Consider the following 27144-nt stretch of genomic DNA (forward strand, 5'->3'; position numbering starts at 1 on the left):
TATCTTATTTTATTATTTACACTCTTCCTTTCATTCAGTAAATATCTTCCTTGTTCACACATTTACGTCGTTATTGCAAATTTCTTTTAATTTTCAATTCAAGAGGACTTTTTGGTTAGAAAATTATGTTTCCATTGTTAAATTTAGTTTTAGCTACAATGTTCATATTAGTAGACTCTATTATAAGTTCAAAAACTTTATTTAGTAATAAAATTAAAAAAAAAAAAAACAAAACAAAACAAAACAATTGATAATATATGAAAGCGTACTTAGCAAAACTCTTTTGGGTATAATAAGTAATACCTGAAATGGTCATCGACTATAATAGTTTTTTCTCAATTTCGTCGTAAACAATTTTGGTAATTTAATGTAGTCGCAGACTTTTATATTTTTGCTTAATTTAGTCCTTTGTTTGTTATTTTGTCCATTTGGTGTTGAATAGATGGACAATTTAGTAATTTCCCTCTTCCTTTTACGAATTACTCACAAACCTACAAATATAAAATTTGATTCGCAGGCCTGGGAGTGATTCTAGAAATAATTCGTAAAAAAAAACAAAAAAAAAAAAGTGATTTCGCACATCGCAGTGCTGAGAGTAAAGAGAAACCAATATTGAGATTATTGAATTGTCATTTTATTTAACATCAATTTGACGGAATAACAAAAGGAAGACTAAATTGAGTTAAAACAAAAAAATTTGGACTACATTAAATCACCAAGTCGTTTATGACGAAATTGAAAAAAACAACTATAGTCCATGACTATTTTTGGTATTAACTCATACAATAAGTATTATTGAGGGGACATCTATAATATGCTATTACTTTATCCTATCCTATATATAATATAAAGCCATATGGTCTTGTGAAAATTAAATGGTGATAATCAACATTTAATTTTAACAAGACCATAATAATATTGTTAATTATAATCAACATTTAATTTTCACAAGACCATAATAATATTGTTAATTATAATAACAATAACAATAAAAATAATAATTGCAATAATAATAATGATAATATTTTCACTGACAGTTTCTAATATATATATATATATATATATATATATATATATATATATATTTATTTATTTATTTATTTATTTATTTATTTATATTTCAATTTCTACTGACAAATTATTGTGTGAACGATGGTCCACATAATTGTATGGATCATGAATATCAAATACATTTTTAATATATTAAAAATACATTATTTTTATATTGAAAGTACCTTACATACATATATAATGTACCCTTAGTATATTTAAAATATATTTTTCTTTGCATGCAAGCCCAAAGTTCATAAGTTTGAAATTAATATATGGCATAGCTAGGCGGCCTAATATTTAAGATTGTTGATGTGCATATTGAGGACTACGGAGACAAAGATGCGTATTCGTGGATTCATCGGACACTATCCAACAACACTCTCCAACTTAATTGACGTGAAGTAGGCTTAGTAACATTAAGATTATATTCTCGAATTATTAGTTCTCATCTTTTATTGATTACACACTTAATTCGATAGTATTTGGAAGAAAAAATCAATGTTCGAACTAAGATTGTGATTTTGGTCTTTAAAGGTCAATTGTATGTTGCTACATCTAGAGTTAGAAATCTCAAAGGTCTAACTTCTTCCTTCCATTTGATAAATGTTTTCTATTGTGGGCTCCAGAAGAGCGTCACTCATACTACCTAAGGGTACTTGTTTAAAAATAAAAATAAAAAAGCACTCATATACCCTTAATGAAAAGAACGTTGCTTCATACGATCATAATTTTGGCCCAATAGCAAATATGCTTCAATTGTTGGTTAAAAAGGCACCGATCACGTGCGTGCCACATCCCGAAGCATTTTGTTGAAACCTAAATGAACATCACAATGTTGAATCCAATCAAGTTGCCTTGCCTGAAGCAAACGCTCTTGTTGGTTATATTGATGACCTACTTTTTCATTCAACATCATTTCAGTGATGTCTTATTTTGGAAGATCTTTATACAAACATCTAACTTCTTCCTGCAATTATTGATAAGGTTTCCTTTGTGGGTTCCGGTAGAGCTTCACTTTTACTCCATCAATTTTTTAAAATTGAAATGCCTTCATTCGATCAAATATCCTACTTTGATCAAATATCCTACTTTGATCAATTATCCTTCATCTGGTGAGTAGACATATGTTACTCGTTCTTCATAATCTAAAGGATATGATCTAGTATCTTATGGATAATGCCTAATTTTCGGATTATCCTATGAACTTCGTCCACTTTTTCGACGATTATTATATGACATTAAGAATTAAGGCGGAGTATCAAGTACCTTATGCTCATACCCAAATGGTTTAGCTAATTAATAAAGTTATGGCTTATTAATAAACCATTATTTTTCAAAATTTCAATGTGCCGGATACTTGGTGGGGAAATGCAATATTTATGCTAAAAATTTCGGCACACTGCATATCCATGTTCCCCCTTACATCTAATATGTGGTTTTCAAACAAACATTTCCCAAATCTGCGTTTCTATTCTTATAAATGCAGTCCAATCTATTACATAACCACCATAACGTATCCATCTAAACCTCCATCTGTTGTCTCCAATATTTAAAGCCCCTGAGAGAGACGCGATGGATATGCTGACTGCATGAAGATCAGTTCACGACATTAGGGGGAGATATGATCAAAATTGAAATGGAATGCCGAGAAATTTCATTAAATGATCTTCAAATATTAAATCCAAGTACCAATTAGACTGAACTGGAAGTTCAGAAAGAAATCAAACATATCTGCCAAATAAATCTATTTCATAAAAAGAGTGACTAGGTCCCACATATATTCCCCAAAATTTGGACCATAAATATCTATCGATACTCCTTGACGCCAGAAGTGCGGGAGATTCACTGTGATAGAAAAATAAAGAATTTATGTCACTCTTGAAAATCTTAGAGCTCTTGAAAATCTTTTAAAAAAAGGTTATATCTTTATAACGATCGTCCAGAAGACAAGAAAACCCAGTAAATTTATAAGGTGCACCAAATATACATATTACTGGGTTGCGGAACAACCAGATATAAATATCCTTGGGAAATGACTACAATCTGGTTAATTACTTATATATATATATGGGAGAAATTCTTGAGAATATTATAAGTTGTCGACAACACAGTTGCCTTCAAATTGCTCATATTATATGACAATCTGGATCCAGAACTAGGTGCCAGAAGCGCCTAGATTGATTAACATATAAAGAGAGCAATTAAAGGTATATATAGCTCAACTCGCTAATCCTTTTATACACCATTGAAGTATTAACCCTGTAGGTTACAAATGGTGTTTGTATAAAGGAAAAACAAGAATGATAAGGTGGTGAGATATAAAGCGAGTCTGTAGCCTACGGGTTCACGCAGAAACCCATAATCAAATATACTCTCCCATAATGAATATCATTAAAAGTTCCGCTACATAATTGGCAGAATAATAAATTTAGATATGCAGCTTATTAAAGTCATGACCTAGAAATTATGGGTCATTAGACACTAATGTTTATATGAAAATCCTTGATGGATTTATAATTCTCAAAAATGAAAGAGAGTAAATATCACAACATGTTTGTTGTTGAAGTACAAATGCTTTACTTAACTTAAAATAGTGAAGCAATTGATTGAGTAATTTCATCTTAAAATAAGGAAAATATAGAAATGAATATGTACCATTACGTACTTATTAAGGGGCTTATTTGTAAAATAAAGGAGATGGAAAATCAAGTATTATCTCGACCGGTAGATCGAGCATTTCCTTAAAAGGAATTTCACATACTAATTAGTCTATGTCCAAATAATCTCCCGAAGTAGATAAAGACCATTTTTACCTAAAAGGATATTTCAGGACCAGAAGTCCGCTGCTTCAAAACGTCATTTTTTGAATACCTTTTCTTTGAGACCGAAAATTTCCAAATTCGCGTATTTTTTTGTAAAAAGCGATTTGGTGATTCTCTTGGAAAGAAAAGGAAATGATGTTAAATAATATCCATTAATATCCTTACGGTATAAAATATGTCTTTCGAGAAGTCATTTGAATATTGGCATTCTGTTAAATGTCATGACTTGGATTGATATATTATAAATCAATTTAAGCTTTAAAGCATCTTAAGCCTAAAGAATAATACTTGTTCTTATAGATGTACTTTGTACATTTTCATCTCATCATTACTCTATTATGCTCTCGCTTGGTTATAACGACTGTTAAGTTATGCGATGAGATTAGGAATAGCAAGTCAAGGTACAAATATTCATATTGATGCTTTTTGACATGAAGTCATCATACTTGGACAAATGAACGTATATAGGTTTCATGATATAAACTCCAGAAGAGTGATAAAATATTTGTCCAAAAGATTTGCTCCAGTGACAAGTTAGCAAATGTACACCTACAAAATATGCATAAGATTGATATGCGTAGGTAAAGAAAATTATTATATTTAGGGGGAGCAACAAAATATAAACTATAAATAATTTTTTATTGGTCCAGATGATCATGAGAAAATATGATAAAATCTAATGACAATCCTGAAGATTGTGCCACATCCCTTGATAAATTCTAATGACAATCTTGAAGATTGTACCATATCCCTTCTCTTTTGAAACAATGATTTTACTTCAAAAAATGTAGAATTTGAAGATTGTCATCTTTAGGGGGAGACGAGAAGTACATTCACTCGAGTCAATCTTGTAGATTGATCAATCCTGTAGATTGGGTCTTAAAAGGACTAATAGTTGCACTTTTGCAGCGTGTATATTTACTCGAATCAATCCTGTAGATTGGGTCTTAAAAGGACTAATAATTATAATTTTTGTAGCATATACATACCATGTACTCTTTTCCTCACTAGGTTTTTCCCAATGGGTTTTTCTAGTGTGGTTTTTAACGAGGCACGAGTATGATATAGTAATGTCAATTGGGGTGTTGCAAATATATAAATACTTAAATAGACGAACCCCGAAATCCTGAAGATTATGCCCTGAAGGCTTACGGTTGTACTCTTTTTCCCTTAACTAAGTTTTTCCCACAGGGTTTTCTTAAGTTATGGGTTTTAATGAGGCAACCCGTACCATATATGATTCTGCAAATATCATGTACTCTTTTCTTCAACTAGGTTTTTCCCACGTGGTTTTCCTAGTGAAGTTTTTAACGAGGCATGAATGTATTCAAATATACCATCTATATACCTTGTACTATTTTCTTGTCTAGGTTTTTCCCACAGGGTTTTCCTAGCAAGTATTTTAACGAGGCAAGGTCATCATAATGTCCAAGGGGGAGTGTTATAAAGTATTTATGAATAATGTGGACATTATGAGTAGCTTTTGTAACAGTTGTAACGCTCATATGTCCAAGGGGGAGTGTTATAAAGTATTTATGAATAATGTGGACATTATGAGTAGCTTTTGTAACAGTTGTAACGCTCATATTTATATCTATCATTTACTGCTTTCCGTTACAAATGTATTATATATATCTCTTCCTTGTACTCATCATCCGTTACAAATGTATTATATATATCTCTTCCTTGTACTCAAATGATGAGTTGATATAATGGAATCCTTACTCCTCTTTCACCCATATTTCTTGTTCTATATTTTACTTTTATCTTTTATATTATTGATACAAATGCTACAACCCACCGGTTAGGATAGGAGCTAAAGGCCAACGGGCACAAACAACATTACAACACAATTGATTACCATTCAATATTTCAATGTTTAGATTAGCTTACAAATTGAGAATGTAATAAACATTCAAAATTTATCAACACCCTTGATTGCAATTTGATAAATGATGTTCTTTCGTCCAAAGAGCTCTTGCTCGAATATGAGGAAGCAGAAGATTTTAAGCAGGATTGATTTCATTGAAGTAATTTTTCAGCTTGAGATTAGATAAATGTTCTAATACAATCTCATATTCTCATTCATCGTTTTCATCCATAGTGGAAAACAATCCTGGGAGAGAGGAAAGTCACTTGAATCTTCAATTCTCATCCCCAAATAATCTGAAGAAGAATTTAGCATCTTATAATTCAACCTCAATCATGTGAACTCTCTGTTCTTTTGCAGGCATGTCATCCAAGTTTAAGGTCACCAAACCCGAATCCAAATCGTACGTAAAATCGACCACATTTCCTCCCAATCTGCACTTTCTTGGTTTCGCAGATGAGTAAGCACCAAATCTGCCACAACCCCTAACCTCAATAGAAACTACACCCACAGGTTCTGTGCTCGAGTTCTTGATTTTATCTTCGCCTTGGAAACCGGCCTTCGTTTCATACTTGAGTCCCTCAATTGCTCCACCTGCATTGAACATGTCAACGAGCCCCAACGGTGCAAAGCTGAAGCCCGGTGCCAAGACCTTGATAGGTGTGATGGTGAAAATGTCGTGCTCGAGGATTTTCAAGGAAATGGGCATTGCAGCATTGTACGGAAGGGCGGTGAGTTTGCGTTGGTTGTGAGAGTATACAGCAGAGTCTCCGCTCCAGTTCGAGTCCAACGCAACTTCAGAGAGGCTATGAACATCACCGCCCCTAACATATCCCGTTAATGCCTCGGTTCCAGTTCGGTGGAACGTGTTCTTCCTCTCAACTGCGTTCCACGCTGCGCCTTGGCAGTTGTATACTCCAAGCACCCCGGTGTATTTGTTCACGTTCCAAATCTTCAAGAGGCTGAAATTACATTACACGAACATAATAATTATGAGTTCTCGATGTTGAGCATATAACCATTAATGTGCAATCTCACTATCAGCTGCTTCAATTCAATTTGGTATCAGATGCTTCAATTTGATATCAGAGTCAGATCAAAGGTAATGGGTTCGAAAAAGTAATCAGCTTAAGCTTTTAGTTGAGATGGAACACATGCTTCAATTCTTGAGTTGTAAATTTAATTTTTTGCACCACGGTTCCAGCTAACAAGCAGTTTCAAGAATAGCAATGCTCACCTAACACCATCTCGAGAAGGGTCAGAGAAAAGGCAATCCTTTGTAGGGCGGCCAGGCAAACGAGCTCTAAGAATTGAACCATCGGGGAGAACAAGCTTCCTTAGGAGCTCAAAATCGTGTTTCCCGGGTGCATCACTGTTTCATACAAGAATTCATACAACATTAACCACTTTGTAGTTTCTTATGTAAATGCATAATCGACAGCAGAGATATAACATTAGTCACCTAACATAGACCGGTCCACCGCTAAGAGCCCTTACTGAGCCATGATACTCTGCAGCTAGATGCAGGGAGTGAAACATGTCCCAATCAGGCTGCATAAACTCTCCAAGGAAGACACTGTTGTATGCAACTGCAGAAATGTGGATTGTGTGCGATATTGGATCGCGTGGGTAGAAATCGTCGCACGCTCTGATCACAGCCGTTTGCTTTGAGCTACTCCATAACAATCCATACAAAGAACATCAATTTAACACACACTTAATCCCCAACTCGGTTTCAAATTGCTGCTGCATAGTTGAATTGAATACCAAAACATTTACTTTCAAGAAAAAAGGAAGGAACTTTATGATCAGCCATTTACTCAACATAGAACCAAATATAATAATCATTACAAATATATCAAAATCAACCTTAAACTAGTTTCTGTTAGGATCAAGCGTTTACCATTATGCCAAAAATTATAAGTTTATAACTAATAACGAAGACTGAACTTTATTTCCTTATACTGCCACATTTTTTAGAGGTTGGGTGATGGACTGGCCCTTCAGGTTCAGGCCTCCGCCCAATAATCCTCCTAGCCACTTGTGCTGGACTTGACCCTTACGGCCTTCGCCCAACAATTTTTCCCTAACTTGACTTTGATACCACTTCGAGAGACAAGGTGCTAAATCTAGCACCTTTCATCCCTCTACCTAACAATCTCATAGCCACCTGGTGCTAGACTTGGCCTTGGGCCTCGCCCAACAGTATCATTAACACTAAGGCCCTGTTTGGTAAAATAGTTAATCTATCAGCCAAATTTGTCTTATTTGACTACTATTAGGTGTTTGACTTGGTTAAACAATCAATATGAGTGTTTGGTTGATTCGCTTTTTGTAACAATTTATAAATTGCTCCAAAACGCTAAAATTTAAAAAACTGCTCAAAATAACTTTTTTTATCAGCTTTTTAAGAGAAAGTCATTTTGTATGTAATCAGCTAACATCTAACGAGCTAATTTACCAAACACTTTTCTATAATCAGCTAATGCTATCAACTAGTAACCCAATAAGTAACCGCTATCAGCTAACAACCATTTACCAAACACCCTTAAGTTGAATTGAGCATCAAAGATGGCTAAAGAAATTCATACCAGTAAAGTGCATCTGTGTTGTGGCTCATACAAGCAATGCAGCCATTATCAGGGAAGTTTTTAGCAACAGAGGCGTCAAGAGCTTGGTGGTATTGCTGGGTGATCTCCACCCGCCCGCCATGCCCAGCGCCAAGAGTCTCCAATATGGACTGCACATCCACCTTTAGGCCATCCACCCCAGCTGAAGCTAAGTAGCTATGGAAGTCATCATAGAACTTGTACACACTTCTCGGGTTCATCAGACCCAAACCATGAACCGCAAGTGGATCCGTTTTCCATGAAGGTTCGTTCTCCATAACCCCTTTGGAAATATCTGGGTACTTCAAGATTGATCCGTATTGTTCCATTCCCTTCTCCCCGGGTCGGACCCCTCCCCAGTACCCTGTAATGGCGTGCCATACGTATACGTATTTGACGCCATGTTTTTGTTTGGCGAAGTTTACTATGTTTTTGATTCCTAAAGTTGGGTCTTCGATGGTTTGGAATTTTGAGTTTTCTTTAATGGCGGTGAGCCTCATTAGAGGCTTCTCCTCGCCGGATTCCTCCTTTGGGTCGCTGCCGACTGATTGCCACCCGTCGTCGATGATGATGAACTTCGGAGGAATCCCGCCGGCGGCGAGGGTGTTGAGGCCGGCTTCCACGCCTTCTTGTGTAACCTCCTGGTAAAAGGCATCCCAAGTGCACCAGCCGAACCAATCAACGAATCCCGGTAGCTTCTTCTCGTGCCGTTGCCGGAAAGTCTTGAGATGTGTCTTGACCGTGTTCACCGCCGCCGTGATGGTGGCGAACGGGTCAGTTCCGGCGTGGATGTAGACGGAGTGGGTAAAATCCGACCCGAGAGTAGCCGAATCGCCGCTCTCGAGGCAGAGCTCCAGCTCGTCCCGAGAATTCCCCTGAAGACACGCTCGGAATGGGTGTTCGATTAACGGAAGGAAAACGGTGTAGATTACTTTGTTCTCATCGCCGCCGCCGCCGGCGGCGCCGCCCAGCTGAGACCCATTTTTGGTTTCCAAGATTAAAAACTGGGTTTCATGCGGAATGTCACGCCCCTTATCTCCCATCATTTGGGACATCCACCATAGCTTAAACCGGAAACAGGCCATGAACCGAACCTCCCGGAGAGTCCCCAACGAGACCACATGGCGGCTGCTTTTCTCATCAAACACTGCTCCAACAAACATACCCTCCACCGGACCGGAGTCCGACCCGGAAGTGACAACCACATTTTCCGGCACATTTGTAAGTATTACACGGTCCTCCACCACCAACTTTCCGTCACTGATTCTCACCGCCGGCGTGATCGTCATGGCCGATTCTAACTTATCGAATTCAACCCCACTACCCTGCAAAAAGCCGGAACTTTTATTAACTAAGAAGCAATTGAGATTACCCACACGCATGAAATGATCAAGATACCTACTTTGTAAGCAAAGATTGGACAATGGGATGGAGCAGAGAAGAGCGGCGGAGTGTTTGATCGCTTAGTTCTAGACGGAATAGGGTTCAACGGAGGAATGAATGTGCGAAAGGGCGTAGGAATTGGAGAATTTATAGTGACAGGAATGGATTTGGAAGTGTGGATTGGCAGTGAATGAAGATGGAGCCCCATTAGATCTGATGAAACAGCCAAAACCCTGTGTTGGGTTTCTAAGTTTCTTCTAATATTAAAAAGTCTATACATATAAAATAATTAAAAAAAAAAAAAAAAACAAAACAAAACATCCAGTTAGGTAGGATGAGGTTTGCGTAAGGTAGGGCGAAAGATTTTTATTTTTATTATTATTATTTTTTTTGTTTAGAGTTAATTCTACAGCCGACTACTTCCTCAAATCAAATTGGTGAAAATATTTTCCCAAATAATATAAGGAAAGTTCTATTTGCACCACCCTATTTACTATTTGCACCCACCTATTTAATAGGTCAAATAGATGGTGTTTTATTATTTATTATTTTTTAACAATAAACATTAAAAAAAAAAAAAAAAATGATCGCCTTCTCCGGTGAGAAGGACTGCCTTCTCACCGGAGAAGGCAACTGGGCTGCCTTCTCCGGCGAGAAGGCGACCCACTGGGCTGCCTTCTCACCGGAGAAGGCAGTCCGTCGCCTTCTCACCGGAGAAGGCGATGGCTGCTCCGTTTTTTTTTTTTTTTAAATTACATTTTGACCTCATAATTGTACATTTAATAGGGTGGTGCAAATAGCATTTTGACCACCCATTAGGCTATTTGCACCACCCATATTTACTACCTTTTTACATTTTCAAAGTGCTTTATACCTCATTTTAGTCAATGGGTGGTGCAAATAGCAACACCCTAATATAAACCTAATTGCTATTTTCCGCAGCCGTCAGCCGATTTCTTCCACAAAAACTGCGACGTATGTATTCCTATTTTCCGCAGCCGTCACCCGATTTCTTCCACAAAAATTGCGACGTATGTATTCCTATTTTGCGCAGCCGTCACCCGATTTATTCCATAAATTACTTTAAATTTAAGTGAAAATTCTGAATTACTAATTTTGTCCCTCATTTTAACATCAAAATTAATGAATAACTATTTTGATCTAAAATTTAATAATCAAGACTACTTTGGGTGCAATTAAGGCTTCGTTTCGAAAATAGAAAAATGACTTTTGGAAAATGAAAATATTTTTCTTTTCGTTGTTTGGCTACACAATGAAAAATTGTCTTTGTGTGCAGTGGCGGACCCAGAAATTTTGTTCAGTGGGGGCGAAACATTAAAACAAAAGGGATAGCTTAAAAAAATATGAAATAATTAAGAAATTAGCCATAAACATTGTTAGATATGAGCGAACAAAAATATTTATAACAAAATATGAAATATAATTAATTTGATAAAATAATTCTTAAGAAATTAGCCATAAACATTGTTAGATATGAGCGAACAAAAATATTTATAACAAAATATGAAATATAATTAATTTGATAAAATAATTCTAATAGAAAACACATTATCTTATTAGATTAGAATTGAACCACTAACCTCTCTCAAATTTACACAAATGTCCTACCATCTATGCTAACATTTCTTTTGTTAATATTAGTTGTTTTATTATAAATATACTTAAACCTGGTACTATATATACATACAAGAGTTATATATGGGGTGGGGGTGGGGGTGGGGTGAGTGGGGGCAGCTGCCCCCACTGCCTCCATTGTAGGTTCGCCCCTGTTTGTTTGTTTGGTTCATTTTCTAGAAAATGAGTAGGAAAATGAAAAGAATTGAATATTTCAAAAGTTTAATTGTTTGATACTTTTGATATAATTCTTTTGTGAATAACACTCTTTTGATATATATATATATATATATATATATATATATATTAACATTATAAAATATGTAATTTTTTAAAAATTTTTAAATATGAAAAAAATAATATTATTTGTAAACTTTACTTATTTATTTGAAATTTGAATTTAAAAAAAAAGTTCGCGGACCAGTTCGTGGGGCCCGCCAACCCGCATGGGGTGGGCTTTAGTAGGATGAACCCTAGCCTACAGGTTTGGTTGGCCGACTCGCAAACGCTCGCAAAAAATTAGGCCCAAAAATTTTTGCATATGCATCCCTTGAAGAATGACTTCCAAAAAAATGCGCAAATTATATCGTGCACCGCGGTGCATGATCGATCATGCATCGCACAACAAAATGATGGTCGTTTTGTTTAATGAAAATAAATAGAATATTCGCAAAAAATAACTCTGTTCTTCAGTTTCATTTTGTATACACTGCAGTTTCAATTCAACACAATTACAGTTTCATTTCGATATAACTATAGTTTCATTCAATATTTATACACTCAAATATGTGAAAATGTTATTTAATTTTATTTTATATACACTATAGTTTCATTAAAACACAACTACATGATCATTTCGATATAATTACAACTTCATTGTATAATATACACTCAAATATGTGAAATGTTATTCAGTTTCATTTTATATATACTGTAGTTTCATTTCACCACAACTACAGTATCATTTTGATATAACTGCAGTTTCATTTGATAATATAAAAATAATACGTGAAACAATGTCGGTTTAGACACACTGTAGTGTCACTCAGTTATAACTGCAGAGACGATGCCGTTTTGACGCGCGGTGCATAATCAATTATGCACCGCGGTGCACGATATAACGACTGGAAAATAAAATAAAAAAAAAGGAAGTCATTTTCCCTAAAACATACCTATTTTCATTTGACTAATGCATCATTTTCCCCTCTTTTTCCAAACACTAAAAACTCGAAAAACATTTTCCGAGTTTCCAAACGCAACTTAAACGTCAAATAATCAATTTGAGAAAAGGCCATAGTCAGAGGACCATTTTGGGAATTAACTCTTTTTAATATTTCAAATTGCTCTATTACAATGTAGTATCTGTTCATAATTACTTTCTTAAGTCAATGCCGCATCCACTAATGCTCAAACCCACGACCTCCCACATGAGAACCTTGGTGACATTAGACCACAAGGTCTTGGCAAAAATTAATAATGTTCGTTATACATAAAACTTCAAATGTGATAAAATACTTCCTCATAAATTTGAAAATTAATTATCATGCCAGACAGTTATGTAAAGGAAGATAAATTCATGCCAGAAGGGATGGACTCGCCGGAGAAGAAGAAAAAAGGTGTGAAACGAATAAAATACCCTCATTATTTTAATTATTAATTTTTTTCGGCAAAATTTGGTCTGCAATTTGACCGGAGTGACTAAAATTAACAAAAATTGCTTGACACTTTTAAAAGTCAAGAACTGAAATTAACAAGACCCCTATAGTCATATGATCAAAATTGAAATTTTCTCGTAAACCAGATATCCAGAATTGGTTTTTTTTTTTTTTTTTTTTTTTTTTTTTTTTTTTTTTTTTTTTAGCGAAGCACCTTCAAATTGAAATTGAAATTTTAAATTTAGAATTATGCAGAATTTAGGGCGGATATTCGATTGTGGATTTGGTGATGACTTGTTTCCACGTCAGTATGAGTAGGGAGATAAGATATTCACACAAATATCCAAGCAGATTTGGGTGTCATTTTTCATCATAATTTTGGCTTGGTTTTTATATGATTTATTGGTCAATCATGCACAAAAGTTCATGTCAATGATGTTGGGAAAAAATAATTAAAAAATGTTGATGAAGTAATGTGTAACTAATTTGCGAAATTACATTTGTCACCTAGAACAATAAATTTTACCTATATTAACATATCACCGCACAGTGGCCATTCTACTTATGCCAACTCGCGATTAAGAATGCTCCAAGAATGCTAGCGGAAACGCTACTTGAAACCACCCTACCAACGGCGACCATGCCTGAATCAAGCAATAGATTAAGCAAGAAGACGAAGAGATCCAGAGATCAGATAGGTACGCCATCGGCAACTCCACAGGAAAATGCAACCCCAGACGCCCAATTTCCGACGAACACAAGCTTCAATGAAGAACTAGGCCCAGACATGATGGATATGGAGGGCAAGAACAAGCAACCGGAACCCTCGATTCCACCACTGCCGGCGAGCTACAAGTTGAGTCTGCGGCAATTTATGATATATAAGAAGGGCGAGCTTGAAGGCCTAGAAGAGGATACCAGCGATGATGAGGGTTCAGAGGACCAAGACGACCCGGAATGCCCAAGAATTAGGCTATCAAAGGAGGAGAAGGTTAGGATTAGGAGACCATGGCGAAGAACACTAATCATACAACTCATGGGGAAGGCGATTGGTTATAATTTCTTGATGCGTAGACTTCGCTCCCTATGGAAACCAGAAGGTCAATTGGAGCTCATCGATCTGGAACATGACTACTTCTTGGCTCGATTTGAATCGCAAAGGGATTATGATATAGCAAGATGTGAGGGGCCGTGGATAATTCAAGATCGTTATGTGGTTGTCCAACAGTGGAAGCCAAACTTTAGGCCTCAGACAAACAAAACCCGGAAGATATGCGTTTGGGTTCGGCTCCCAGACATACCGATCGAATACTTCGACGAGGAGACATTGATGAAGCTTGGCGACAAAATCGGAAAAACCATTAAGATTGATGATACGACCTGTCTTGCGTCGCGAGGGAAATTCGCCCGAATCTGCGTAGAAATAGACATAACTAAACAGTTGCTGGCCAAATTCACCATCGAAGATGAAGAATACCCAATCGAGTATGAGGGTATCCATCTAATTTGCTTCAAATGTGGAAAATATGGCCATAGAGTTGATGCTTGCGGCCAAGGCGTCCAGCAACAGCCGAAGCCTAACAACGAGTCCATGCAGGACGATGCACCTAAAGAAAACATGGAGGACAACTCACAGAAGCAAGCTGAAATCCCACAAGAGAATCCATCCAAGGCTCACCTTAAGGACAGATTTGGACCATGGATGCTGGTAACAAGAAAGGATCGAAGGCCACCCAGGAAAAGTGGAAATAGAAATGATAACCAGAAGCAATTCACAACAGAAAGAAACCAAGACCCAAGTTCTTCCCGTGGCCATGTTCCCCAGAAGTTCAACACCCGCTTTGGCCCTCTTACCAATTTGAACGAAGATGATGAAGGCGAAGAAAGGAGCGAAGAAGCTGTCACTCATAGAAACCCAGGTAAAGAACCAGTGGAAGCCCCAACGACTAGACTCCGCCACACATCTGTTCACCAACGACCTGGGGGGCAACAATAAGCACCAGATAAGAGCCAAAGCATAGGGAGGAATCCACGATCACCAGGAAGTTCCAGCCCCCAAACAGAGAGGGGGAATGAATTCCGGCACCCAACTGCGCATCAACCATCTGGGGGGCATAAACAAACACCAAATAGGAGCCAAAGCAAAGGAAGGAATCCACGCTCATCAAGAAGTTCCAGCCCACAAGCAGAGAGGGGGAATGAATTGCGCCAACCATCTGCTCATCAACGACCTGGAGGGCAACAACAACCACCAGATAGGAGCCAAAGCAAAGGGAGGAATCCACGCTCACCTAGAAGTTCCAGCCCCCAAACAGAGAGGGGGAAGGAATTCCGCCATAATAATGAGATGCTGCCGGCTGATGGCCAAATAAACAGTAACACCAACGACTTGCTATCCCCGATAAGCCGACTACCGGGTATTAGGATCAGCGAGCCGTCTAGCCAAGGGAGGAGGAGTAGATCAGCTACCCCGCGAAGAGCAGCAGCTGAAGCTGAACACACTCTAGTGCGAGGATCGGCAAGAGGCCAACCAGTCACAAGGACGACCGTCAACCACCGACAGATCGATCCAGGAATAATGCAGAACCTCCTGTCTGCAGAGAACAAAATCGATGTACCCCCAGACGAGGGAGCCGATTTTTATGATTGCGATACACCGGTCGATGTTATGGAAGATGATCTGACAAATCGTAGCCAGGCTAATCTGGCATTGGCCCCAAACTTGCTCAATTGAGCATTCCCTTCCCTTCTCTATTTTAATGAATATTTTAGCTTGGAATTGCCAAGGGGCGGCGTCCAGAACGTTTCGTCGCACCCTCAAACTCTTCCTAAAAGACTTCAAACCTAGTATAGTATGTCTATTGGAACCAAAGGTTTCCGGTGACCATGCCAATGATATTTGCTTTGATCTCTCGTTTGATCAATGGTTAAGAGTAGAAGCCTACGGCTTTTCAGGGGGCATTTGGGTTTTCTGGAAAAATGAGATTCAAGCTAGAATTCTCAAAACCCATCCCCAGTTTGTCTTGCTAGAAATAAAGGAAGTTAACACAACACCGTGGTATCTTTCCTTTGTATATGGAAGCCCTGATCATGCCCTCAGAAGACAACTCTTCGAGGACCTGACCCAGGAAGGCCTTAACTTTCAGGGCCCTTGGCTCACAGTAGGTGATTTTAACTCAGTCATATCAATAGATGAAGTGTCTGACAGCTCCAACTTCTCGGTTTCCAGGTCTGCAAGCTTCAGGAATTGGATATTCGAAGAAGGACTGATCGATGTTGGATTTGAAGGATCTAAGTTCACATGGTGTAGAGGCCTAAGCTCAACATCTTTCAAAGCGGCCAGGTTGGATCGTGCGTTGTGTAATTCGGAATGGAGGATGAGCTTCCCGGATGCAGGAGTAATCCACCTGCCAATGGTTGGGTCTGACCATGCACCCCTCCTAATTAAAACAGAAGGAAGGCGAAGGAGCTCTGGACCGAAAGAGTTTAAATACAATGCAGCTTGGAACACTCATCCGGACTTCTCTAAATTCATCAAAGAGAACTGGAACGAGAATGATGATTTGAACCATGCGAAGGTGGAATTAGCAAAGAGGCTACAAGAATGGAATCATAGTTCTTTCGGGAACATATTCAAGAGGAAAAGAAGGGTGCTAGCCAGAATTAAAGGGGTCCAAAAGGCAATGGAAATCCGGCCAAGGTCAGACCTCATTAGACTAAACAGAAAACTGCAAAAAGAGTTGGAGGACATATTGAGCCAAGAAGAGCTATATTGGTTCCAAAGCTCTCGAGAGGAGTGGATAGCAACAGGGGATAGGAACACAAGGTTCTACCACGCTTCGACTGCTGCCAAGAAAAGTCACACTAGAATTTCTAAGCTAAAGGACATTCAAGGCGAGTGGCTAGAAACAGAGGAGGCTATCATGGAGCACATTACAGATTTCTACTCCAAGCTGTATACGGAAGAAGTGACAAATCGAGCCAAACCAGAATGGAGAAAGACCTTTCCAAATCTCTTAGAAACTGACTGGAACTATGTAAATGCCCCATTTACGCCAATGGAAATTAAGCAAGCTTGCTTTGACATGGCACCGCTCAAAGCTCCCGGGCCGGATGGCTATCACGCTGGCTTTTACCAACATCATTGGACAGTGGTGGGGGAAAAGTTGACTTCTTTCGCGATGAAGTACCTTACTACTGGGAACCTTCCTGAGGATTGCAATGACACTGTCATATCATTGATACCAAAGGTGCAGTGCCCGGAGGATGCAAAACAGTTGAGACCCATAAGTCTATGTAATGTGTCTTATAAGGTCATCTCTAAGACCCTCACATCAAGATTGAGGGTAGTTATCCAGAAACTGATTGTCCCAAACCAGTCAAGCTTTGTCCCGGGTCGGCAAATAGTTGACAATATAATAGCCTACCAAGAAGTATTGAACACAGCAAGCCACAAAAGAGGAAGAGTGGGCCTAATGATCCTTAAAATCGATCTCGAGAAGGCCTATGATAGGCTGTCATGGAGCTTTGTACAAGATACCCTCCGGGAAGCAGGCTTCAACGAAACATGGATTAGGAACATTATGGGATGCATAACAACCACTAGATTGGCAGTTAATGTGAATGGACAAAGATCAAAATGGTTTAAACCCTCAAGGGGAATTAGGCAAGGTGATCCTATATCTCCCCTGATTTTTGTGCTCTGTATTGAAAGGCTAAGCCACTTAATTAATGAGATGGCCGAAAAAGGACTCTGGAAGGGTATAAGTGTATCCAGATCTGGCCCATGCGTTACGCATCTCCTGTTCGCGGATGACATGGTATTATTTGGGGAGGCTACGCCACAGCAAGCACGCACAATAAGGAAATGCTTGGATCTGTTCTGTAACAGCTCGGGGCAGAACGTCAGTTACCACAAGTCCCTTCTATACTTCTCGAAAAATACACCTGAAGATGTTAAAGGGGCAGTAGCGGGAATTCTAGATATCATGGTGGCTGATAACTTAGGCAAATACTTGGGGGTACCCTCTCTGCATGGCAGAATGAAGAAAGAGATGTTTCAAGGACTAGTGAACAGAGTTCGAAGTAGGCTTGAAGGCTGGAAAATGAAGTCGTTATCATTAGCAGGCAGAAGGGTGCTAGCCCAATCAGTCCTATCATCAATTCCCATCTATGCAATACAATCTGCAATGCTACCCACAGGAGTTCTAGACGAGATTGGAAAGCTAATTCGGAAATTTCTATGGGGAGGGTCAGCTGAGGAAAGAAAGTGCAGTCTAGTGGCCTGGAACAAAGTTACTAAAGACACGAACAACGGAGGCTTAAGAATTAGAAAGTTAGATGATATGAACCTAGCTTTCATGACGAAGTTGGGATGGAGGCTTCAATCAGGAGAACAAGGCCTTTGGGCACAGATCTGGAAATCCAAATACGGGGTTCATAGCTCCAACCCAAATACGTGGCTCCCAAAGACAGGTATGTCCAATGTATGGAAGGGTGTCCTCAAGGCGGCACCAGCATTGTCGAAGGGTCTCAAAAAGATAGTTGCAAATGGCAGAAATACACTCTTTTGGATGGAGCCTTGGATAGACCAGCAGCCCTTGATTAATATGATTACGATCAATCTACCACTACCCGTCCTATATGCTAGAGTCTCGGATTATTGGGATGCATCTGTAGGATGGAAGTGGGATGATATTATAGATCTACTGCCGGCCCAGATACTGCAAAAACTAGAAGCTTTCGTCCTAATAAATGATGAAGAAGATGACAAGATTGGCTGGGGTTATAACCCTACAGGGGAATTCTCGATCTCATCAGCCTATTCATTATTGAATAACCCCCAGCCACAACCGGAGACGAACAAATGGAGTAATATATGGAAATTGAAGGTCCCCAGTAAGATCCAAGTTTTCCTTTGGTTGGTAAGACATGACAGGATTATGACCAACGAGAATAGAGCCAAAAGAGGTTTCACAGATAATAATAGATGTGATTTATGTGAAGACCAGATAGAGACAACGGAGCACATTCTTAGGAAGTGTCCTAGCACGAGACAGTTCTGGGATCTTCTAATGCCAAGCACAGGTAGCACAAACCAAGCCTCGCCTTTTTTGAATTGGCTTGACGATGGGATCGAAGGATGGCACTGCAATAGACGAAGCCACAACAATAAAATTATGTTCGCAGTAGCCTTGTGGTGGTTATGGAGGTGGCGAAATGACAGAATCTTTAACGGTAAGAATCTAAGCCTTAATGAAAAGATCTACTGGGTGCATAGGCAATGTAAGGAGATCAATGAAGCATTTAACAAGGCAAAAATGATGGGATCAAAGGCAGTACCTCGGAATTGGAAGCTTATCAGATGGACTAAACCCCCACAAGGATGGTTAAAGGTGAATATTGATGCAAGCCTAAGCCCAACTTCAAATCAGGCGAGATGTCGTGGGGTGATCAGGAATGAACAAGGGAGCTGGATCAAAGGCTTTACATATTCAATTGGAGCATGCTCAGTTGATGCCGCCGAAGCTTGGGCACTCCTCAAGGGCATTCAACTAGCAGTATCCTTAGAGATAAAAAGGGTTTGTTTTGAAAGCGACTCATTGAGCATAGTCAAGGCAGTAAATCAGAACATGGCTGTTGACAATGTCACCAAGAACATCTTACATGCATGCAGACGAGAGCTTAGCAGAATACCTAACTGGACAGTATCCTATGCCCCAAGGGAACAAAATCGTGCCGCAGACTGCCTAGCCAGAGAAGCTGATTCTTATGGCATTACGATCTTCGATACAATACCGGAGGCCCTAAGCCAAATCCTAGAAGATGATAGAGTGGGTCTACCAGTTTGGAGACAAGTAGATAACCATATACTGTAAATCTATGGGTGTCCCCCTTCCTTCCTTTCTAAAAAAAAACATATCACCGCACAAATATGATAACAATACGTTGGGTTTATGGAATAATTCTGGAATGAAATAATATTTTAGATAACTGAAAATTTATATAGCAAGATTGTAGCCTTTAAACATATTACCACAATAAGCAATTAGAGGAGTTATTACTCTGTCATAAGTCCCAACCAGAATTTAATAGGAGTAGTTACTCTACATAATAGTTCAGATATAATGCAACAAAAATAACCCATCAAAAATATATATATATACACAAGATATTTTTTAACAAAGTTAGAAAACATGTCCTACTCTACAGGACCACGCCCAAAACTTTTACATTCAAAATCAATTCAAAATTTTTAATCATAAATGATTAATTGTAGGTACAAAATATATCAATACAAACACACATAATTTTTGGATTAAGTTTCACAATGCAATATGCATGGACCCTGTTCATGGTATACCAATTGCATAATTTAAATTTAAATGTTATTGTCGACCAAGGTACAGTGAATCTAGGTCCATGTTAGGCAAATTATGCTGTGCATCCGTGTGCACGATACATGGATGCAAAAACGACGTCGTTTTGACTAAAAACGCGCGTCCCACTTTAAAAAAGATTCACTTTCGATTCCCAGCAACATCATTATGTTGTTCATTTATTCTCGATTTTTAGTTCATTCATTCTAGATTTTTAGTTATGAAATTATGGATGTGTAGTTATGCAATTCTGGATTTATAATTATGAAGTTATGGATGTGCAATTATGCATGGTGTAATTATGCAATTCTGAATTTATAGTTATAGATGTATAGTTATGCAATTCTGGATGTATAGTTATGAAGTTATGGATGTGTAGTTATGCAATTCTGGATGTATAGTTATGAAGTTATAGATGTGTAGTTATGCATGCAATTCTGGATTTATAGTTATGAAGTTATGGATGTATAATTATGCAATTCTGAATGTATAGTTATGAAGTTATGGATGTGTAATTATGCAATTCTGGATATATAGTTATGAAGTTATGATTTTTTTTTTTTAAGTTGACGTCAAAACGACGTCGTTTTTACATCTGTGTGCACCATACATGGTGCACGGCCTAACGCTACATATAATTTGCCGAGAATTTTGTGGGTTGTCAAGGTGAATCTAAACGGGCCACTCATTCATGGTTCTGGTATTAGGTATACAAGTGGGTCGAGTTATGGGTTATTTCGCCATATTTAAATTTTAAAAAGTCCAATAAAATTTGTATTAACAAGTCAATCATTATTGTATGCATCATCGACCATAGAAATTGTGTGGACCATATTTTATCTACTGTAAAATAATGTACATTATATTCAAGAAATGTATACTATTTTTATTCTGAGTGTACATTATATTATATAATGTACATTCAGTACAAAAATAATGTACATTTTTTTTTGAGAAAAAAATAATATACATTTAGTATATTAAAAATGTATTTTTTGTTATGCTCCACATAACATTGTGTGGACCATGATCCACACAATAATTTGCCTATTTCGTATTTTAATTTTTAGAGTTGATTGAACTCGTAGACTTATAATGCTATTTTTAACTAAATGAAATTATGAGTTACTTAGGCAAAATTTTAATTATATTTATAGTTGTCAAAACGGGCTCAACCTGTCAGGTTGGGCCCATTTAATCCCTTTTTAGGCTAGTTGGGTTGGAGGTTTCTCTAACCCGGCTCAACTAATTCGTGGCGGGTGGTGAGTTATATGGGTTGGCCTGTGGGTTACAATGCTCTGTCGGGCTGGGGTGTGGGGGGCCCTTAGGGTTGAGATTCAATTTTTTGGAATAATTCTAATAAAAGTTAATAATGTTAGATCCTTAACTGAAATACAAAAATGTCGGTCCTATTATTTCTTAAAATGAATGGTTCATATTATTTTGATTTTAATATTTTTTAATGATTTTTCTTATTTTACCCTCTATTATATTATTTTTTTCCCTTAAATAACCTAAATTCCGTTAGTATAAACTTTAGTAAGGGAATATTCCGTTGACAATTTATTATTTTTAACTTACTCATTATTAATTTATATAAGAAAGGTTTTAGGTTCAAACCTCATCCAATTAGAGTTGACATAATTATTAAACATATACTATGAATATTTTAAAATGTATTAAAATATATATATATATATATATATATATATATATATATATATATATATAATATAAAATTTAACATAAACTTTGGTCAAATAATTAGTCCGACTAAATGCATAACATTCAAAGTTAAGCATCAAAGATTATAAATCAAGAACTTTAAAAATCATTTGATTTTTATGCATTAAAAAAATTAGATTAAGTTTTATTTTTTTTCATTTAATTAATCTTCTTTTGATTATTTAGATCAGAACAAAACTTAATATTTCAATTATACTTTTGCATTATTGGTATGATTTAGGTCGTTATGGTATTAATGTTTTTGTATGTATTTTTATAATAGTACAATTGTACATTACTTTACAAATATTATACTATTTTTTTATCGAACAAAATTGTTCTTACATCATTGGTAGACCTGCTCGATCTAAGAGCAACCACACCAATGCATAGTATGGGGAGATTTCAGCATTAATTCTTCTCAATGGGGATAATAACTAATGTGGAGTGGGGATATTGTGGAAATAATCTTCCTGCAAAATTGGGGAGAATGGCAGAAAAGGAAGAAAGAGAAAGAAAAGGAAAGAGTGGCTGCTGTGCGCGTTTCGCGCACAGCAGCCCGCCCACACGGGCGCGTTAGGCGCGCCGTTCGGCGCGCCTGACAGGTTCTATTATTTATTTTTTTTCTTTTGTTTTTTAATTTTGATTTTTTTTTTCTCTTCCCCACATTCTCTCTCCTAATCACTCTTACATTATCCCCATATTCTTCCCAACTAATATGGATGCTCTAACTACAAAGTTGTTGATCATAAATACAATTATACCTGGAATCTAAAACGGTAAGACCATTTCCCAAAGAATTGACAATGTTACATCCCATTGGCTCTAATTGAACAAGTTTACACATCAGAATATATCAATGCATGAAACCTTCTAAGGAAATTTGTAAATTATTTTTTACTATATCATTATAACAATATTTATTGTAACTATAATATGCCATTAAACATTATATAGTTACAATATTTATTGTAACTATATATTTTGAATTATTTATTATCATCCTCTATTTACACGAATTGTAACAACTGTCATTGATAAACTCTTAAAACAATTTGTCCCAACAACGAATGTAAATTAAAAACAAAATTCATTGATTTCATTATTGTTGATGAAAAGTATGTACGCCACTTTATTACTCTTATTAAATTAAATAAATTAGTAGCTACAACAAAAAATAATACATATGCATTTAATTAATTTAGAATTAGATGTCTATAATGCATTTATTTTAAAAAAGGGAAAATTGTAATTTATGTCCCTCCATAATATGCCAATTATCAATGTCACCTCTGAATTATTAATAGTGTAAATGTTGTCCATCAATTTTTAAAACGGTACATATATTGCCCCTCTCGTACCATACGGTAGGGGCAATATATGTACCGTTTTGAAAAATGAGGTGCAACATTTACACTATGGGAGGGCATTATATGTACCATTTGGAAAATTGAGGGCAACATTTACATCACTAATAATTCAAGGGTGATATTTATAATTGACATATTATGGAGGGGCATAAATTAAAATTTTCCCTTTTAAAAAATTATTCATTATAAAAAAAAAGAGTTAATTACCAAAATGGTCCCTTGACTATAGTGAAATTACCAATTTGGTCATTGACTATTTTTTTAACCAATTAAGTCCTTCAACTTTAAAAATTTTAACCAATTTGGTCATCCGTTAGTTTGACCGTTAGTCAACGGTTAACTTGGGACCAAATTGGTAATTTCTCTATAGTCAAGGGACTATTTTGGTAATTAACTTTAGGGGTGGGCAATTCGGTTTAGTTTTCTCGAATCGAACCGTACCGAACCGAACCGAAGTAATATACCGAACAACCGAACGATATTGAATTCTTGTATACCGAACGATTCGATAAAAAATCCGATCCAATCTGAATTGTTCGGTAAAAAATTGAACTGAACCGAATACAGTTTGATTTTTTTAAAAATATAATATAATAATAATAATAAATAAATAAATAAATAAATAAATAAAAATAAATAAAAAGTAAATCCAAGTCCCTTACTGCTTGCTCTGTCGTTTAGCTCATATTTTCACGAGTATCTCTCGTAAATGTTTTATTTGATTTCTTTATGGTTTGTTATCAAAAGTTCTATATTATGTGTTATGATGTTTACATAGTCCATATCCAAAGTCTAATATAAGAATTCAATATCGTTCGGTTGTTTGGTATATTACTTCGGTTCGGTTCGGTACGGTTCAATTCGAGAAAACTAAACCGAATTGTCCACCCCTAAAGTTAATTACCAAAATGGTCCCTTGACTATAGCAAAATTACCAATTTGGTCCCAAGTTAACCGTTGACTAACGGTCAAACTAACGGAGGACCAAATTGGTTAAATTTTTTAAAGTTGAGGGACTTAATTGGTTAAAAAATAGTCAAAGACCAAATTGGTAATTTCACTATAGTCAAGGGACCATTTTGGTAATTAACTCTAAAAAAATTAAAAACAGATCTAATTTCATTAGTTATATTATCTTTATTTTCTACAATTCAAAGATTCATTACCTTCAAATTTATTAATTAATTTATTATATTCCATAAACATTTGGCAATCCAGTCAGCAAAAACTTGGAGTTAACCTGTTAAAAATGTTAATTGCTTTTTTTTTTCTTCGAGTTCAATGGCTTATTTGGGGGTTATTTGAGTTCGATAACTTAATTGATGTTTCTCAAATAATTTAGTAGCTTATTTGTACTTTATCCCAAATATATAAAACTAATAAATAATGTTAAAGGGATATATTAATATGTGGCATCCTTCTTTGGATACTATGGATCTAGCTTTATCAATTCTCTTATAAAATATAAAATAATAAATATGTGATGTCATTAAAAACATTTATTTTAAAATATCAAAAATTTTAGTTGAGCACGGCAAATAATTCAAGTTTTTAATTAGAGTTAGGCTAAAAACTTTTAAATCAAATAACAAAAAAGACCTTATAACTTATAAGTCCAAACTGATAAACTCGATGGCGTGACAGGGTAGCTTTAAAGTAACATCCCTATATATGCTCACTCTTTTTGGGTTGGTACAAGCTTTGTAGTACTTTATCATATTTTTGAGAGGAAATGTTGCAAAGACAACAACCTCTCTGTAATATATCCTTTCCACCTCAACGTAGAGAACTCATCAATCAAAAGAAGAAAATTTAAGTGTCATTTAGAAGAATGTCAATTTGTGCGGATGAACCAAACACCCCTAGCTTTATAGCCTACGTATACATTTTAGTTACTCATTAAACAAACATGACTAATTACTCACACGCCAAGTTTAATAAAAGTTAAACACTATTTAAAATTATAGCCTTATTTCTCGATGTTAAGTTATTTACGTATCTAAACAAAACACTTTAATTTACAGAAAAGTCACAAAGGTGAGCTCCATCACTTCGAGGGATTATTTCACACTATAGCGGTGAGATTCGATCTCATATTATTGTTTTCAAACTTCATTCATGTGACCAACTGAGCTGCTCATACAGATTTGTTATTTGAATGTGTGTTCCAAGTAAAATTAACCTTGTGGTCATAACCGATAAAGGAGTAAAATGAGGTAATCCAATCTAAGTTGTACATAAATAACCAGTTCAAATTAAAAAGATCAATAAACAGGTTAATGGGCAGTTGGTACCGTAAAGTTACAAATTATAATTACGTGACTATACTAAGCAATGGAAAATATAAGTAGCTAAAAGAAAACAAAACTTGAGTTATTTCTCTTTATTTAAAAAAAAAAAAAAACATTACAAAAGTTGATTTGCTATTTCCAGTAAAATCTGTTTAAATTTCACACTTAAAACTTAAAAGACTCTTTGACGTTGGACGCAAGACAGGGTGACCCTTTTTCTTTATCTTTTATTCTTTTTTATTATTTAATAAAGATAAAGACAAACTTAGCACTGAAGATTACTCAGAAATATTTGGAATTTCTGATTTTTAATTACCGCAAACTATATATTGTCTTGTTTCGTCGATACCGCCGACAAAGATTGCCCAATGCCCTTTGCATTTTGTTCCATACCCTACATATTTCATTATTTAAAAAAGCAATTAATTATAAGATATATTTCTTTTCTTGTTATAATGTTAATATAAGTAGCCAATTTTCCCTTTTTGCCGGAGATTAGTCCTCACTTTTATATTAGGCCTTACCAAGTAATAAAATTTAAATTTTTACTTTAATTTTACATTTTTTTTTTTACTACCGAATAACAATTCCTTTAGTTCCTAATTTTTTCCTTGCAACCAAACGGTTTGTTAGAGTTTAATAGTTATAATTTGCTTTTAGAGTACACTTAGGCTCTGTTTGGCAAACCTAGCTGAAAAGCTATAAGCTGGCAATTTATATCCTACACCACGGCGTACATTGCACTATGCGCCCAGATGCAAAACGACGTCGTTTTAATTATTTTTTTTTTTTGAAATTTCCCGCCCCAGTGAATGGCAGTAGGCTTTTCTTTAAAAAAAAACCCGCTGTTCAAGAATGTACATAATGTTATACTTGAATACACATAATGTTATACATGAATACACATAATGTTATAACAAAATATACATACTCTTTTTAAAAGATAATACACATAATCTAACATAATACATAATAAACATAAACTTTTAACATAATACACATCAACTCTTAACATAATACACACAAATTTTCTGATTCGGATGTACATAATTGTATAAAAATAATGTACATAATTGTATAAAAAATACACATAACTGTATGAACCAATACACATAACGTTGTGAACGAATACACATAACGTTGTGAACGAATACACATAATCTCAGCAACTTCCTACCGCGCCTCCCAACACGACTCCAAAACGACGTCGTTTTGGGAGGCGCGCGGCGCACAGTGCTATGTGCGCCGTGGTGTAGGATATAACGATTGCTATAAGCTAGGAGCTGATAGCTGAAAATGAGCTGAAAGCTGAAAAGCTATAAGCTCGGAGCTGAAAATTGAAGAGCTGTTAA

At 36.2% G+C, this 27144-nt stretch overlaps 1 protein-coding gene and 1 long non-coding RNA gene across 3 annotated transcripts; one reads left to right on the forward strand and one right to left on the reverse strand.

Annotated features, from left to right (window-relative positions):
• Positions 1 to 5864: 5864 nt before the first annotated feature.
• LOC109179687 (probable galactinol--sucrose galactosyltransferase 6) lies at positions 5865 to 10000 on the reverse strand. 2 transcript variants are annotated; one of them, XM_019329174.1, is made up of 6 exons: positions 9757 to 10000; positions 8337 to 9679; positions 7208 to 7417; positions 6983 to 7117; positions 6085 to 6707; positions 5865 to 6016 (listed from the first exon to the last, which is right to left on the reverse strand). In XM_019329174.1, exons 1-6 carry the CDS (start codon positions 9943 to 9945, stop codon positions 5970 to 5972), a joined length of 2547 nt encoding a protein of 848 aa, XP_019184719.1. In that variant the 5' UTR covers positions 9946 to 10000; the 3' UTR covers positions 5865 to 5969. The 2 variants fall into 2 exon arrangements, with proteins under 2 accessions (XP_019184719.1, XP_019184720.1); XM_019329175.1 differs by having other exon boundaries at positions 5865 to 6707; positions 9757 to 9999.
• On the forward strand, positions 6656 to 25761 carry LOC109179690. Its single transcript, XR_002053961.1, has 3 exons — positions 6656 to 6741; positions 10063 to 10066; positions 25751 to 25761. It is a non-coding gene; the product is annotated as an uncharacterized LOC109179690 (long non-coding RNA).
• Positions 25762 to 27144: the final 1383 nt, after the last annotated feature.

This window comes from Ipomoea nil, unplaced genomic scaffold (assembly GCF_001879475.1).
Source record: "Ipomoea nil cultivar Tokyo-kokei standard unplaced genomic scaffold, Asagao_1.1 scaffold0943, whole genome shotgun sequence".
Taxonomy (NCBI): domain Eukaryota; kingdom Viridiplantae; phylum Streptophyta; class Magnoliopsida; order Solanales; family Convolvulaceae; genus Ipomoea; species Ipomoea nil.